At 30.3% G+C, this 14,058-nt stretch overlaps 2 protein-coding genes across 3 annotated transcripts; one reads left to right on the top strand and one right to left on the bottom strand.

Annotated features, from left to right (window-relative positions):
* The first annotated feature begins 227 nt into the window (after positions 1-227).
* On the top strand, positions 228-9,765 carry LOC149882496 (uncharacterized). Of its 2 annotated transcripts, none has more exons than XM_090065676.1 (2): positions 228-344; positions 9,014-9,765. In XM_090065676.1, exons 1-2 carry the CDS (start codon positions 328-330, stop codon positions 9,711-9,713), a joined length of 717 nt encoding a protein of 238 aa, XP_089921802.1. In that variant the 5' UTR covers positions 228-327; the 3' UTR covers positions 9,714-9,765. The 2 variants fall into 2 exon arrangements, with proteins under 2 accessions (XP_089921802.1, XP_089921801.1); XM_090065675.1 differs by having other exon boundaries at positions 234-745.
* LOC145195637 (uncharacterized) lies at positions 1,979-4,858 on the bottom strand. The gene is made up of 2 exons (XM_090065680.1): positions 4,633-4,858; positions 1,979-4,349 (listed from the first exon to the last, which is right to left on the bottom strand). The coding sequence occupies exons 1-2, from the start codon at positions 4,856-4,858 to the stop codon at positions 2,056-2,058; spliced, it is 2,520 nt and encodes an 839-aa protein (XP_089921806.1). The 3' UTR covers positions 1,979-2,055.
* Positions 9,766-14,058: the final 4,293 nt, after the last annotated feature.

The following is a 14,058-nucleotide window of genomic DNA, read 5'->3' as shown; positions in this document are numbered from 1 at the left end:
AATTCACGAATTTCGAAATTAAAACTTATGTTTAATTTCGTGTCAATTTCGTTACTTTCAATGACCCGAAATTATACGAAATTTTTTCGCGAAATTAAACAATCCAAAAAATCGAAATTTCGTTCTCAATTTCGATCCGAAATTGAAACACGAATTTCGTTTAATTTCGTCGATTTCGAAGGCCGAAATTCCCATGCTTACTTGGTTTAAGAAACACGCTTTCCATAATTGCTTCGCAACGACCGTTGCTTTGTGGACAACAATTTATAGCAGGCTGAAAGTGTAGATCATTTTGGATTGATAAGAATTGTTTTTGCCTGCTTAATTATGCGTCCTATTTTAAAGTAAATTTTTGATCGAATATTTATTAAATTTAAATTTTTAAGGGTAAATTCTACTTACGTCATTACAAAGTAATATAAGGTTGGTAATGTACAAATATCAGCATAGATAAGCGCAACTTCATGTCTTTTCGAGGTATGTAAAATTTTTTTGGTCTGTTTTAAAGCTGAACATTTAACTTCAGCTCACAATAAACGTTCGTGTTTTAATAAAAGGTCTTGTTGATAAATTGAAGTCTCATCCGTAGTTGTAAAACGATACATTGAAATATTCTTGTTAAAACGAGTCAAATAAGAGAACTTCGCTACTGATTTAGTTTTTATTGAACTGAAAATGAGATGCCTATGTTATCAAGCATAGTCCAGCTTGGATCTTTACAAAATTATCATGAAATTGCTAAAAGGTTTGTGGTGATTGCGGTGTGTATTATCTTTAACTGTGCAAATTTTTCATTTTTATTGTGTTCTTTGTTAAAATGAAAATTATACTTTACCAGTACTAAATATTTTTAAGCTGAATGTAATTTTATATAAATTATATATCTTATTTTTATTATATATTTTGAATCATATATGTTTAAGTTATTATTATTAAAAAAAAAAGATGAAACTCAAGAAAAACAAGACATTATTATAGCAAAAAGAATATATTTATATCAACGAAAGCGGAGCTGAGATGAGCATTTTCAGAACAAAACAGATGGCGACTTTAAAATATTTTTTGAAAGTAAATTACTTTCGTTTCAAATTTTATCTATCTACCCTGAGGCCATCATAAGTTCAATATGTTTATTCTGCAGATGTACTTGTATGATGTACTTGCCGTTGTCCAAAAAGTAGTATGAAAATGAAGTTTTGGGGTCACTTTGTTTTCAAGGGTCTATTTTAGGTCACCATTGCAGTCAGAATCTATGAATACAACCCCGCGTTTTTCAGCCATACCACAACTTGTTCGCAAGCAACTTGGTAGGGTAGTCATTCTCCAACTCGAAGACAGAGCTTCCTTCAACTAAATTATCGAATGGAGGTTTATTAGACATAAATATGATGGAAAAAATTAGAAAGTATCTCATTTTAAAACTATACGCAGCAGGGTAATTCCACATCAAATCACCCAGTCCATTGAACCATGTGTCTTCCTTTTGTGTTATATTTTGACACATTATTCCTAATTATAAAAAAATATTGCATGCAAAATTTCAGCTAAAAATTTTGAGCAGTTGACAAGATACTGCAATTTTAGTATCGACCTGGTTTCCCAAAATGACCCGGTTTTCATAACATTCTAAAAAAACATTTTTATTAAAAAAATAAGAAATAAAAATGGAAAAAATATGAAAATAAACATATATAATGTTTTTTTTATGCTGAATTCAATAAATGTACTTAAAATGCTCAAATATAAAAGAAACATGCTTAAAAGTTAATAAAAAAACTAGTTTCTATAAACCAACTTTGGGGCCCAATATCTCAAAACACCCCCATCAAATTTTTTTTTTTTTTCCTGTTAATATTTTCAGCTGCTTATAATCTTACTAGGCACAAAAAATCTAACTGGAAAAACAACTGAAACATATGGAACTTTAATTTCAAAGATCTATTACTTTTTCAAGAAATTCTCAAAAAATATTTGTAAATAAAATAAAAATAAGTTAATTGTAATTTAAAAAGTTACTTAAATATACAAGATTTTTAAAGGTATCGAAGATGTAAGTTATTTTGACTGTGTTTGTAATAGTTTACAATATTGTTCCCATTTTACTTGTACTTCTTCTATTTCAGCATTTTCAAACACATAGTTTTTACCAGAACTAGAGCAAGCTTGTGGAACAGATAGTTTTTTCAATATGTTGGTATTGGGAATAAAACAGTAGTCATCTCTTTCAGGCCAGTTAAAACAGATTGATGGACCATTTGGGTGAAGAAACTTAACTTTAGCATCAACTTCTTCTAGGTTGGTTTCAGTTACAATGCCGATCCACCACTTATCATCACAGACTACAGCTACATAACAACCTAAAGTGACAGTATCAAGTTGAAATATATCTTGTTTCTTTTTAAGATTGTGGATTATTGTATAATTAGTGTCCATACTAAACCTCTTTGCCCCAACCCTGTTATCTCCAAGATGTATAAATTGATGAAAGCTACGAGTACCAGGTAGAGTTGTTAGACCAGTGTACCTTTCTTTTTGCTCTTCACGTTGCAATTGTAAGTCCAATCCCTTTATGTAAATGAAGTTAACAACCTTGATTTTCTCAATACAAAATTCATACATAGCTTCTGACGTGAGAATTTGGTTTCTGTATGGTCGTTTTAAACTTTCTTGTGCTGTTAACCTTTTTACAGTACCGCCAATCCCATCGCATGGTGACTTTCCGTGGGACGTGGCAAAAAAGTTCCATTCAACTTTAAGGCCAAATTCGCTCTCTAGTTGGCATAGATTGTAAAAGCTTTTACAATTTTTGTACTGTCCTGCGCAACCATCAGTGAATAAATGTAATTTGGACAGATTGGAAAATTTTATTTTTAATATTGGTATGATTAGTTGGAATACTTTGTACACATAAGTTACATCATGTGTAATGTCGTCTGATATAAAACAGTAAGAAATATGTTTCAGTACACCTTTATCATCTTTATAGTATATCACTAGTGGATGTAAAGAACATTGTTGGGTGTTCCAATGATAGCTTTGTATTTCATCTTGGACTACAAAGGCATAATTTTCAGCAAAGTCGCCAATAATGATAATGTTTGATTGATCCATATTTTGTTTTAGTTGGTTAAGGTACTGTGATTGAGAGTGAGCAATAAAAGAATGAGCTTGTAGCTTTTCAAAGCAAGATACTAGTAGTTCAACAAACGTTGGAACATCTGCTGTTAAACTCAATAGTGTTGCGTGATCAGTAGTTTGCCATTGTTTGTATTGTATCTCAAAATCATCTTCGTATTCTCCAAAAATCTCATACAAATATTTGGTGAGGGGTTCTTTACCAGGACAATTATCACACTGTGCAAGCATGCATTTTTTGTTTTCTACTGAGCAAACGGTTTTCGAAAGTAAGTCCTTATACTTTAGTCCAATATTTAAGGCATCTACTAGCAATATGGCATTTTGGTGATAAGAACAAACACAAACAGAATGTGTACCACTTGCACCTGGCAAAATGCACCACTTTGGTCTAAGTGAAGCAAATTTTGAGTAACTTATTTGTATTTCTGGATTGTTTTCTTTGTATAATACATATAGTTCCTTTAAGTTACACAAAAGCAGTTTTTTTTGTTTATGGACGTTCTTTTGAATGCTAACATAATCTTTTTTTCCAGGCATAGTTCTACATAAATCACTTGAGTCATAAAAAAATTTAACAGAATCTTCTATTTCTTTGTGTAAGACTTTACCTTTATACAACGGAGAGATAGCTAATAATCCTTTTTTATTAAAAAGTTGTCTAGCCTTTTTTGCTTGGTATTCTGTAACTTCAAAGTTATTTTGTACTTCTAATATTGACCAACTTGGGGGCGCCAGTGTTAGAAGTTGAACAATAGTCCTTTTGTCCGAACATAGAATTTTTTCTTTTATCAAGCTCATAATTTCATCAAAGTTTTCAGCCTTCTTTTTCATGTTATTTGTTTCATAACACAGTTTTGAGGGAACATTGAAATGACTTTCAGATTTTCTAGTAAGGTTACTTACCATTTCGTTGATGCGCGCAATTTTTCGCTTTCCTTCTGAAAGTATATGTTTTGATGACTTGGAATGAGATTTCAGAGGAGATATATTAAAATTTTCAAGTTCTTCATTGATCTTCTGTCTTTTTGATTTGAATGATGATATTAGAAAATCCTCATCTTGTTCACCCTGACTTTGCTTCTCTTCTTTAAGATCTGCTTTTTTGGCAATCTTTTGCTTACAAGGTTTGCAAAGTTTCTTCCCAGGAGCAATATTTAAACCACTTCTCATCATGAATTGTGACTCATTTATTGCGACTACTCTAAGGTTTTCTAAAAGTAATTGAATTGTATATGTAATTGTATATACCCAGCAAGCACACAACGTTGAAACAATGTTGAAATAACGTTGATCAACGTCAATCAACGTTATTTCAACGTTGTTTCAACGTTGCGTGCTTGCTGGGATAGCTTTATGTATTTTGTATATAGTATAATTGTATGTATAATTGTATATAGCTTATCTGCACAATTGTTTAAAACATTGTTTATGTTTTTGAAAATACAGGTTAAAAAAGTATATATATTAAATTACTTAAATTCTACTTTTACTTACTTGTGATTTTCTTTGTATGTGTTTTGAATGGATCACAGCATGCTTTCTGCCATATAGGATACATTTTCAAATATTTTGTAGTATGTCTTTCACATAATATTGTTAAGTTTGATAGTTCAATGTTACATCGTAATGATATAGTTATTTTTTCTTCATTGCTTAAAGTTTCAATAGCTTCTTGTTGGCCTTTGCATGCGTCTGATGTCAATAACCCAATAGGACACATCTTATAGTTCCTACTTAATTTTTAGTAAAAAAAGATTTTTTAAATATAGAAATAATTCAAACCTTTTCAGAATCCCTCTGTTGTATAATTTTTTACACTGATAGTTATTGTTAATTTTCTTTATAGATATATTTTATATATATATATACAATTTATATATATATACAATCTATATATATATATATATATCAAATTGGTAATTTGTTAAAATTTAAATAAAATTTACCAATAAATGTTGCTTTATAACTGAACTTTTTATAAACTAGTTATTATAAACTTTTACAAAATATAGTTGTCAAAATTTTAAAAACAAATGCACATCAATATCACACTTATTCAGTTTTTATATAAAAACAAAGCAGGATGTTTTTTTCAGTTGTTAAGATCAAATAACTAAGTTATCATATAATTAAGACTTTCTTAAATATAACAAAATTTTTTTTTTTTTTTAAGGAGTCTATAGACTAAATATAATATTTCACAAAATTCTATTTGCAAGTTTTTTAAAATAATTTCTTGAAAAAGTAATAGATCTTTGAAATTAAAGTTCCATATGTTTCAGTTGTTTTTCCAGTTAGATTTTTTGTGCCTAGTAAGATTATAAGCAGCTGAAAATATTAACAGGAAAAAAAAAAAAAATTTGATGGGGGTGTTTTGAGATATTGGGCCCCAAAGTTGGTTTATAGAAACTAGTTGTTTTATTAACTTTTAAGCATGTTTCTTTTATATTTGAGCATTTTAAGTACATTTATTGAATTCAGCATAAAAAAAACATTATATATGTTTATTTTCATATTTTTTCCATTTTTATTTCTTATTTTTTTAATAAAAATGTTTTTTTAGAATGTTATGAAAACCGGGTCATTTTGGGAAACCAGGTCGATACTAAAATTGCAATATCTTGTCAACGGTTCAACATTTTTAGCTGAAATTTTATGTGTTAACTTTTCTTTTTAACATGCAACAACCAAAGAAGTTTTTAAAAAATTTGAGTACCCATGGTTCAAAATTTTCTAAATTTTGGGTGATTTGATGCGGAATTACCCAGCAGTCATTATATACCCAGGGCATAAAAACATTTCATTTTTATAACCACCCGTTTTGCAGAGATAATCACTGCTTTTTTAATGATTATCGATAAACGTATCTACTTTAATTTTAGTTTTACAGTGATTTGCATTTGCCGCAATCAATTAGAGGCGCTGCTTGATTGTGTATATATTTATAAAAATGCTTGATTAATTCGCTTTGGAAGATTTACAAGATGAGGCTAAAGATTATAATGCGACTGGTACGGAGAGTGGGTGCAACAAAGTTGCTGATTGTGATGCACCGGGCATCAAACTCTAAAAAGATCATCTTGCTACCGCCATCTCGGAAGGGAATGCAAAAAGTTATCAAAGGCGTGCTTTGACACACGATGAACTTTCACGTGTAACTGCTGACGAAATCAATAAGTTGTACGCCGACTACACAGTGTTAATGGGGCGAAGTATGGGTAAAGGAATTTCACTGATAGCAACTCGAACCTATACAGGTATAGAAAAAAAAATCAAGTGCACTTGTCATTGTTTACTATTTACCTATTATTAACAGCTCTAAATAGCATTAACATATGTCTCTGTGAGATGGACTCTCGGCGATAATGGGCTCAAGATCTCAGTCTCTCGTGCCGGGACACAGTTACTAGCCTACTACGAAAGAACCTCGCGACCTGAAATAACTGCAAACATAAATTGTAACTCATTAAAACTGCAATCTGGTTTGTATACTAACAGAGGTGGTTCAAGGTTTACGTATTCGCCTTTATCACCTTGTAACATTCGAAGAGAAAACACTATAAGAAACTGGTTTTGAACCCCAAATTTTCAGCATAGAGATGTTTAACCCCAAGACCACATGTGGCTGTATTTCATTTGTTGTAAGTAGACTAACAACAAATGAAACTACCTTACAGTAAGGAATATCTATCTAAAGGTCTTCCCAATTATTTGCTTTGTGTATGCTTGTCAAAACATACAGCTCGTATCTTGCTCGTATCACACGTAGCTCATTCGAATATACCACTTGAGATGAAAAATTACCATTGACCACAAATTTGGAGTTTCCACATCAAAGATTGTAAGTGGATATCGCGACATACTATTTGTATATCGAGGGGACTCTGCAGTCGGCTTTATATCATCGATCTTGAGTAGATAACTTGACAAATGATTCGCTAATTTGTACTTAAAATTTTCTATATAATTTGGAGTTGGATAATAACGCTCACCACTAACGACGTTTAATCCATTACTGGCGCTTTTTCGAAGCGCCAGTAATGGATTAAACATCGTTGGCTGGCTGTTCTCTAATCATCGGTGTAATGAATACTACGCTGGAACTAAGACACACTTACTTATAACATGTTGAACTATTTTAGATGGGAACATCCATGGTAGAGGGATGAATGCTATCGCAAATTTTGATGGTGGTTGGCTTGACGCTGTCTCTCATGGCAAAGAAGAAATGCTTATACTAACGCTTACATGACGTGATAATTTTCATACATGAAAAATTGCTCACTTGTTTTATTTAAGACGTAAAATAATTGAAGTGCTTTTGTGCATGGGAGTGTCACATTGCGATATGTTAACAATCGTTAAGGCGGTGGCATAAGGGTTTGCACATAGCCAACCCTTGTTTGGGGGGAATAATGATGGACATCAATAATCAAAAAATAAAAATTAAAGTAAAAACATTAGTGACTCAAAAAACCCCAATGCGAAATTTGGTGTTCAAAAACTTATTCAAATCCTTAAAAACAAAGTGACCCCAAACCGCCATTTTTATACTATTTCCAAATTCCGTAAGTAATACCCATACTCATTAGTAACACCCAGTTGCCATTTAACACCGTGATTCATTTATTCATCAAAAATAAAATTGGACTATAACAATAAGTTAGGAGATTTGATTAAGCGAGGCTGGTTGTTAGGAGATTTGATTAAGCGAGGCTGGTTGTTAGTGTGCGTTGAGAGTAAAATTGTACCTTATGATTGCAGTACTTCAACGCAATAAAAGTAATAAAGTTCATCCTGTGCTCAACTGACAGGTAACCAACCAGTTCACTGAAGCGCACATAAGTGATGAGGAGTTTAAAGTAATGGAGACGAATTGTGATTAATACGTCAATTACCGACTTATGTAATTCATGCCTCAGGTTAAAAGCAGACGAATCTTTGTGACCATATGAAACAGTAATACTTGAGTATAAAAGATTGAGTATTGGACTTGATTTGACGCCGATAATTGCGAAGTCGGTGCCCGTTTCTCAAGAAACTCTTTGGCTTCTTCAATTTTGAAAGCAAGATCATAATTTGTCAGTATTTTAGACGGGACTCCTGATGGAACGGCGTACTGAGTCATGGTGTTAAATGGCAACTCTGGACTCTTCATTTCTCCATTTACATTTAACCTTTCATTCCGATGGGTGTAACTTATAAATAAGGGTGTTACTTATAAATTTTTTTAAAGTTCCACTTTTATTATGTGATTAGTTTACTTCTAAAATCTTTTCTTTATTTTATTTAGGAATGGAGTTTTATTAGTGAATTACTATTTACAATAAGCTGTGTTTTTGTGACATCCTTAACAATATAAGAAATAAATTGATATGAAATATATTGATATTTTTCGTGCAAAACGAATAAGAACGAATAAAGTACAAATTTCTACATCAGTTTTTTTAAAACAAATCGAATTTTCTGAAGTTTGTTTTAAAAAAACTCTTTATGCGTTTAAGGCATCAAATGTTTATTGTATGGCAAGTTCATATTTATGCACAATTTTTTAATTTTCAAAAATAAGTTTTAAAGATTTATTTAAATAGCTATTTCGCTATTCGATTAAATAATTCTTGAAGTTTGAAATAAAATAGTGAATAAAAAAGTAATAAGTAAATAAAATAGTAAATAAAATAGTAAAGGGAAAGCAAACTATCAAAATTTTATTTTCTAGAATTTTATAACTTTGCGTTTCTAATTATATAAATAATTTAAAATTCGATTTATTTCAGATGACTGATAAACAGGGTGGGCCAAGGAAGACCTACTAATGTAAAACCGAAATAACTTTTTTATTTTTTGACATATTTATTTTTCTCTTTTTTTTTAGGTTACAATTGAAATCTTGGAGATTTATTATGGAACCTTACAGTACAAAACAGCGCGTTAAAATTATCGAGTTTTTCTATTCTTGTCGACGATCAATTGTTTTGACGCAGCGTAAATATCGGCAACATTTTAATTCCAGAAGAGCTCCCGCAGCCTTCATGATTAGGAGTTTGGTTGGTCGTTTTGAGGAACTGGGTTCAGTGGCTGACCGTCCTGGACGAGGTGCCCATCGAAATATTTGCACTGAAGATAACGTGGAAACTGTGCGGCAAAGTGTTGCAGATGATCCATCTGTCTCAACTCGCCGTCGTTCCAGCCAATTGGGCATTTCCAGAACGACATTGCGTAGAATTTTAAAGGTGGATCTTAAGACGTACCCATACAAAATTCAAATTGTGCAAACACTACTACCACAAGATCACCAACAACGACTACAACACGCTATTCGTTTTACACAATTAGCCACAAAAATTGATTTTTTAAATAATGTTTTGATGTCGGATGAAGCGCATTTCCATTTAAATGGTTATGTCAACAAACAAACTTTAGATTTTGGGGCTGAAAATCCAAGGGCAACACACCACCAAAAATATTCGAGACGAAATACTGAGCCTTCAACCAGAAATATTATGTGGTGTAATGGAAAACGCGTTAAAAAGAGCCAATCTCTGTATCGAGAAAAATGGTTGACATTTGTCTGATGTCATATTTCACACATAATTTCTATAAAATATAATTAATGTATAAAAAAAACTAACCAAAATAAATTATTATTGCAAAAGTTATCCATGTTTTACATTAGTAAATCTTCTTTGCCCCACCCTGTAGAAATTTGTACTATGTTTGTTATTACTTGATACGAACGGAAAAACAAAGAAGCGGATGAAAAACGAAGAGGCAATGATATTGGTTATATACAGTACTGTGAATAAGTTTTAGCCCACCATAAGTTTATAATTATTTTTGATTTTATCGTAAAAGTATAAAGGACTTATGAAGTAAAAAAAAAAATCAAGTTTATAGACACATATATTACAAACAAAAATATCTAGAAATAGTTTAATAAAATATGATACAAAAAGAAAGAACAATTAATACTTCGTATGTCCGCCTTTTGCGTTGATCACAGAAGCGAATCTCCTGGGAATTGATTCATATAAATTTGTAATGAAATTTTAAGGAATATTGTCCCACTCTCTTTTTAATATTCGAAAACCTTCTTCGACATTTTTGGGGTTATATTCAGCCTTTTTTTATCCAAATAATCCCAAACATGTTCAATAATGTTCAAATCTGGACTTTGAGGAGGCCAGTTCATTACTTCGAAAACTCCCCTCCTCACACATGTCCTGTAAATATTTTTTGGCCACTCAGGAATAATGTTTGGGATCATTATCTTATTGTAGAATGTCATTATTACCAATTAGTCTCAGTCAAGATGGTATTGCATGATGTCTTAAAATTTCTTTACACTGTTCTCCTGACAGTTTGCCATCAATTCTGATTAAATCACCTTCTCTAGATGATGAATTACAACCCCAAACTAAAATAGAACCTCCCCCATGCTTGATTGTTGGATGTAGACAATCAGGGCGATAAGCCTCTCCTACCCTTCTTCTTACATACCGTCGTCTTCTGCTACCGAACAATTCAAATTTTGATTCATCTGTGTATAGTACACGGTTTAATATTCCTTGTGTCCAATTATTATGCTGTGTTGCATATTTAAGTCTTTTTTCTTTATTACCACGACGTAGTAAAGGCTTTCGAACTGCAACACACCCTCTTAACCCAGCTTTAGCAAATGTCGTCGAATGCAAGATGAGGAAACATTTGTCCCAGTTACAGCCTGAATGTCTTGGGCTAGTTCACTGGAAGCTTTTTTCTGATTTCGCAGAGACACATTTTTAAAATACTTTATGTCATGTTTTGTTAAGCTTTGGAGGTCTTCTACTTCGAATTTTATCCTCAAGAGATCTCGTGTTTTTAAATTTTTTTATAATTTCTCTAATGGCTGTCCTTGAATATTTTGTTTTTTGGACAATTTAGCGTTGAGAATAACCTTCTTCATAAAGCACGATAATTTTTTTACGTTCCAGTAGTGGAATTTTACCCATTTTATTACTTAAATACCAATAAAAATAATAATACAAAAGAAAAAAAAAAAAAAAAAAAAAAAAAAAACTTTAATTAGAAGAAGTTTCGCTCTTAAAAAAACAAAAAAAAAAAAAAAATTAAACACACAGTATCTATGAAATATCTTTGTAAACTGTACTATCATCTAATATGAAGCCTTCACAGCAATAAATAAACTAAAAACAAACGAGCTGATACGAATTGGGTTTAGATCAGCATACAATAAAAATGAACACGTTAGATATCTAAATACAGAAATCTATATATTCTATATATAAATCTATATATAAATCTATATATAGATAAATATTGCTTTTGTTTGTTAAAATAGTGTCTAGTATTGTTTGAAATTAGACATTATTTTATACAAAAAAATAATCGGAAGCTATTATTCAAAATCTGTTAAAAAAATACGAGTTTTAATAAGTGGGCTAAAACTTATTCACAGTACTGTATATCCCTGCTCGGGTGATTTACGGACAGTCTGAGAAAAATTTTTTTTTGAGTTATTTTTGTTCAAACGCGTGTGACGTGTTTTCACCTCGCGGGATCGATCGCATTAAGAGTTAAGGCGAGTTTCCACTCATCCGTTTTAGCTACGGGAAAGGGAAAGGGATGAGAAAATTAATCACGTGAGCATGCGCAGTTTGTAATTTAATTTAAAAAAATGAATCATTACGCATGGTAACGTGATTAATTTTCCCACCCCTTTCCCTTTCTCGTAGCTAAAACGGATGAGTGGAAACTCACCTTTAGACGTTAAGTATACCGTTATCAAAGGCCGACATATGTAAAAATATACATCTCGATGGCTCCGCGCAAAATCGGACTACCTGCAATCTCCGCGGAAAACAAATTTGGCATATCTGCTTTCTCCGCATAAAACAAAATTGGCATATCTGCAATCTCCGCGTAAAACAAAATTGGACTATCTGCATTTTTGCCAGATACATTTTTGGACTATCTGCGTTTTTCGGGTGCATAAATTTTTGGTGGTGTTTCTTTAAATATTTGAAGTTTTTTATAAAATTCTACAATTTTTTAAATAATAGCGATTGTTTAAACATTTATTAATAGCGATTATTTAAACACAAAACCTTGATCATAACTTGATTAAGTTTGTGAGTAATCAAGTAGTTTTAGTTAAGATAAATATGTTAATAATAACTTATGTTATTGTTAATAATAATATAGCATATGTAACAAAACATTGTTATGTTACATACTAATTGCTTAATTCATAATACATACTTTGTCAATTTTATTTAGCCTTGTTGTTGTGACTAATAACTTTAGATCAAATTAAATTCTTGTTATGTTATGTTGCAATGTTGCTAAGTGGTCTTTATACGCAAGATCTGCATATAAATATATGCAGGATGTCTGCCAAATCAGGGAAATGCCAGGGAATTCGGATATCTTCAAAAAAATCAGGGGATTATCAGAGAAATTAGGTTAAATTTTAGAAAAATCAGGAAAGATGAGTCTTTATCAAACTTATATAACTTAAATAAGTTGTATATAGTACAAGTAATCTAAAAGTTTATTTGGCAGATAGCTTTATGAACTTCTCTTGATATATTTAATGTGGGTTGTATTCCTGTTTATATTTTTGCAGTTGAAGAGCATTTTTCTAAACGATAAGTAGGTAAATATCAGGGAAAAGCCAGGGAAATCCAACTTAAAATATTGGCAGACACCCTATATATATATATATATATATATATATATATATATATATATATATATATATATATATATATATATATATATATATATATATATATATATATATATATATATATATATATAAAAACTATGCTAGTGTATTCTATAAATAGAGTGCTCAATGCTCTTAAAGAGCAGAGAAGTAATAAATTAGTAAAAACACTTATCTAATGTTTTCTTCCACAACTTGTTTCACCATCAATAATAATCAGGAAGGTTAACAAATTAATCATTAGTTAACATGTTATATATTAACCTTATATATTTATAAACTTATCTTTCACCATAACTAGGGTCATCAGACTTCCTGATGAACCTACTGATGGTAAAACAAGCTGTCAAAGAAAAAATTAGATAAGTATTTTTGCTAATATATATATATATATATATATATATATATATATATATATATATATATATATATATATATATATATATGTATATATATTTGGTAACTTAGATCCTAACTAACGAAATTGTGATATATGTATATATATATATATATATACACATATACCACAATAATTTTGTGTATAAATATATGTATGTATATATATATATATACATATGTATATATATATATATACATACATATATTTATATATACACGTATATATACATACACGCATTTATAAATATATATGTATATATATAAATATATATATACATATATTTATATATACACACGCATATATAAATATATATATATATACATATATATAAATATATATATATAGTAACCTAGATCGTAACTAACAAAATTATTGTTATTAACCTATTTTTGTTCATTAAGCAATCAAACTATGTGGAGTTTTCTTTGTTGTCTACTTAAAACCATTCTTTTTTGGAGATGCTACTTAACTGAACACAAACTAGTTAAAAACTCATGCATGAGTATTAAACATTATGGTTTCCAACTTTTCTTAAATTTGGTTTATCAATAATTAGGATCAAAATCAAACTGAACCTAAGGTTCAGTTGGATTTGAGCTCTAAACTATTAAACATTGGTTTAATCAGATGTCACCTCAACTGCAGTGATGATCAAACAATTTTGGTCCAATTATATTTGATAATTTTTACATATCCAAGACTTTGGGATGTAATGATATATAAAAAAGGGTTGTAATTTTTTTATTATGATAGTAATAACTATGATACAATCAAAAATAGCTGTATTTTT

The sequence above is a fragment of the Hydra viridissima genome, unplaced genomic scaffold (genome assembly GCF_058129835.1).
Source record: "Hydra viridissima isolate aposymbiotic clone 2 unplaced genomic scaffold, HvirCarnegie_v1 scaffold_10, whole genome shotgun sequence".
Taxonomy (NCBI): domain Eukaryota; kingdom Metazoa; phylum Cnidaria; class Hydrozoa; order Anthoathecata; family Hydridae; genus Hydra; species Hydra viridissima.
The sequence above is the reverse complement of the archived record's forward strand: the minus strand, read 5'-3'. Positions and strand labels throughout refer to the sequence as shown.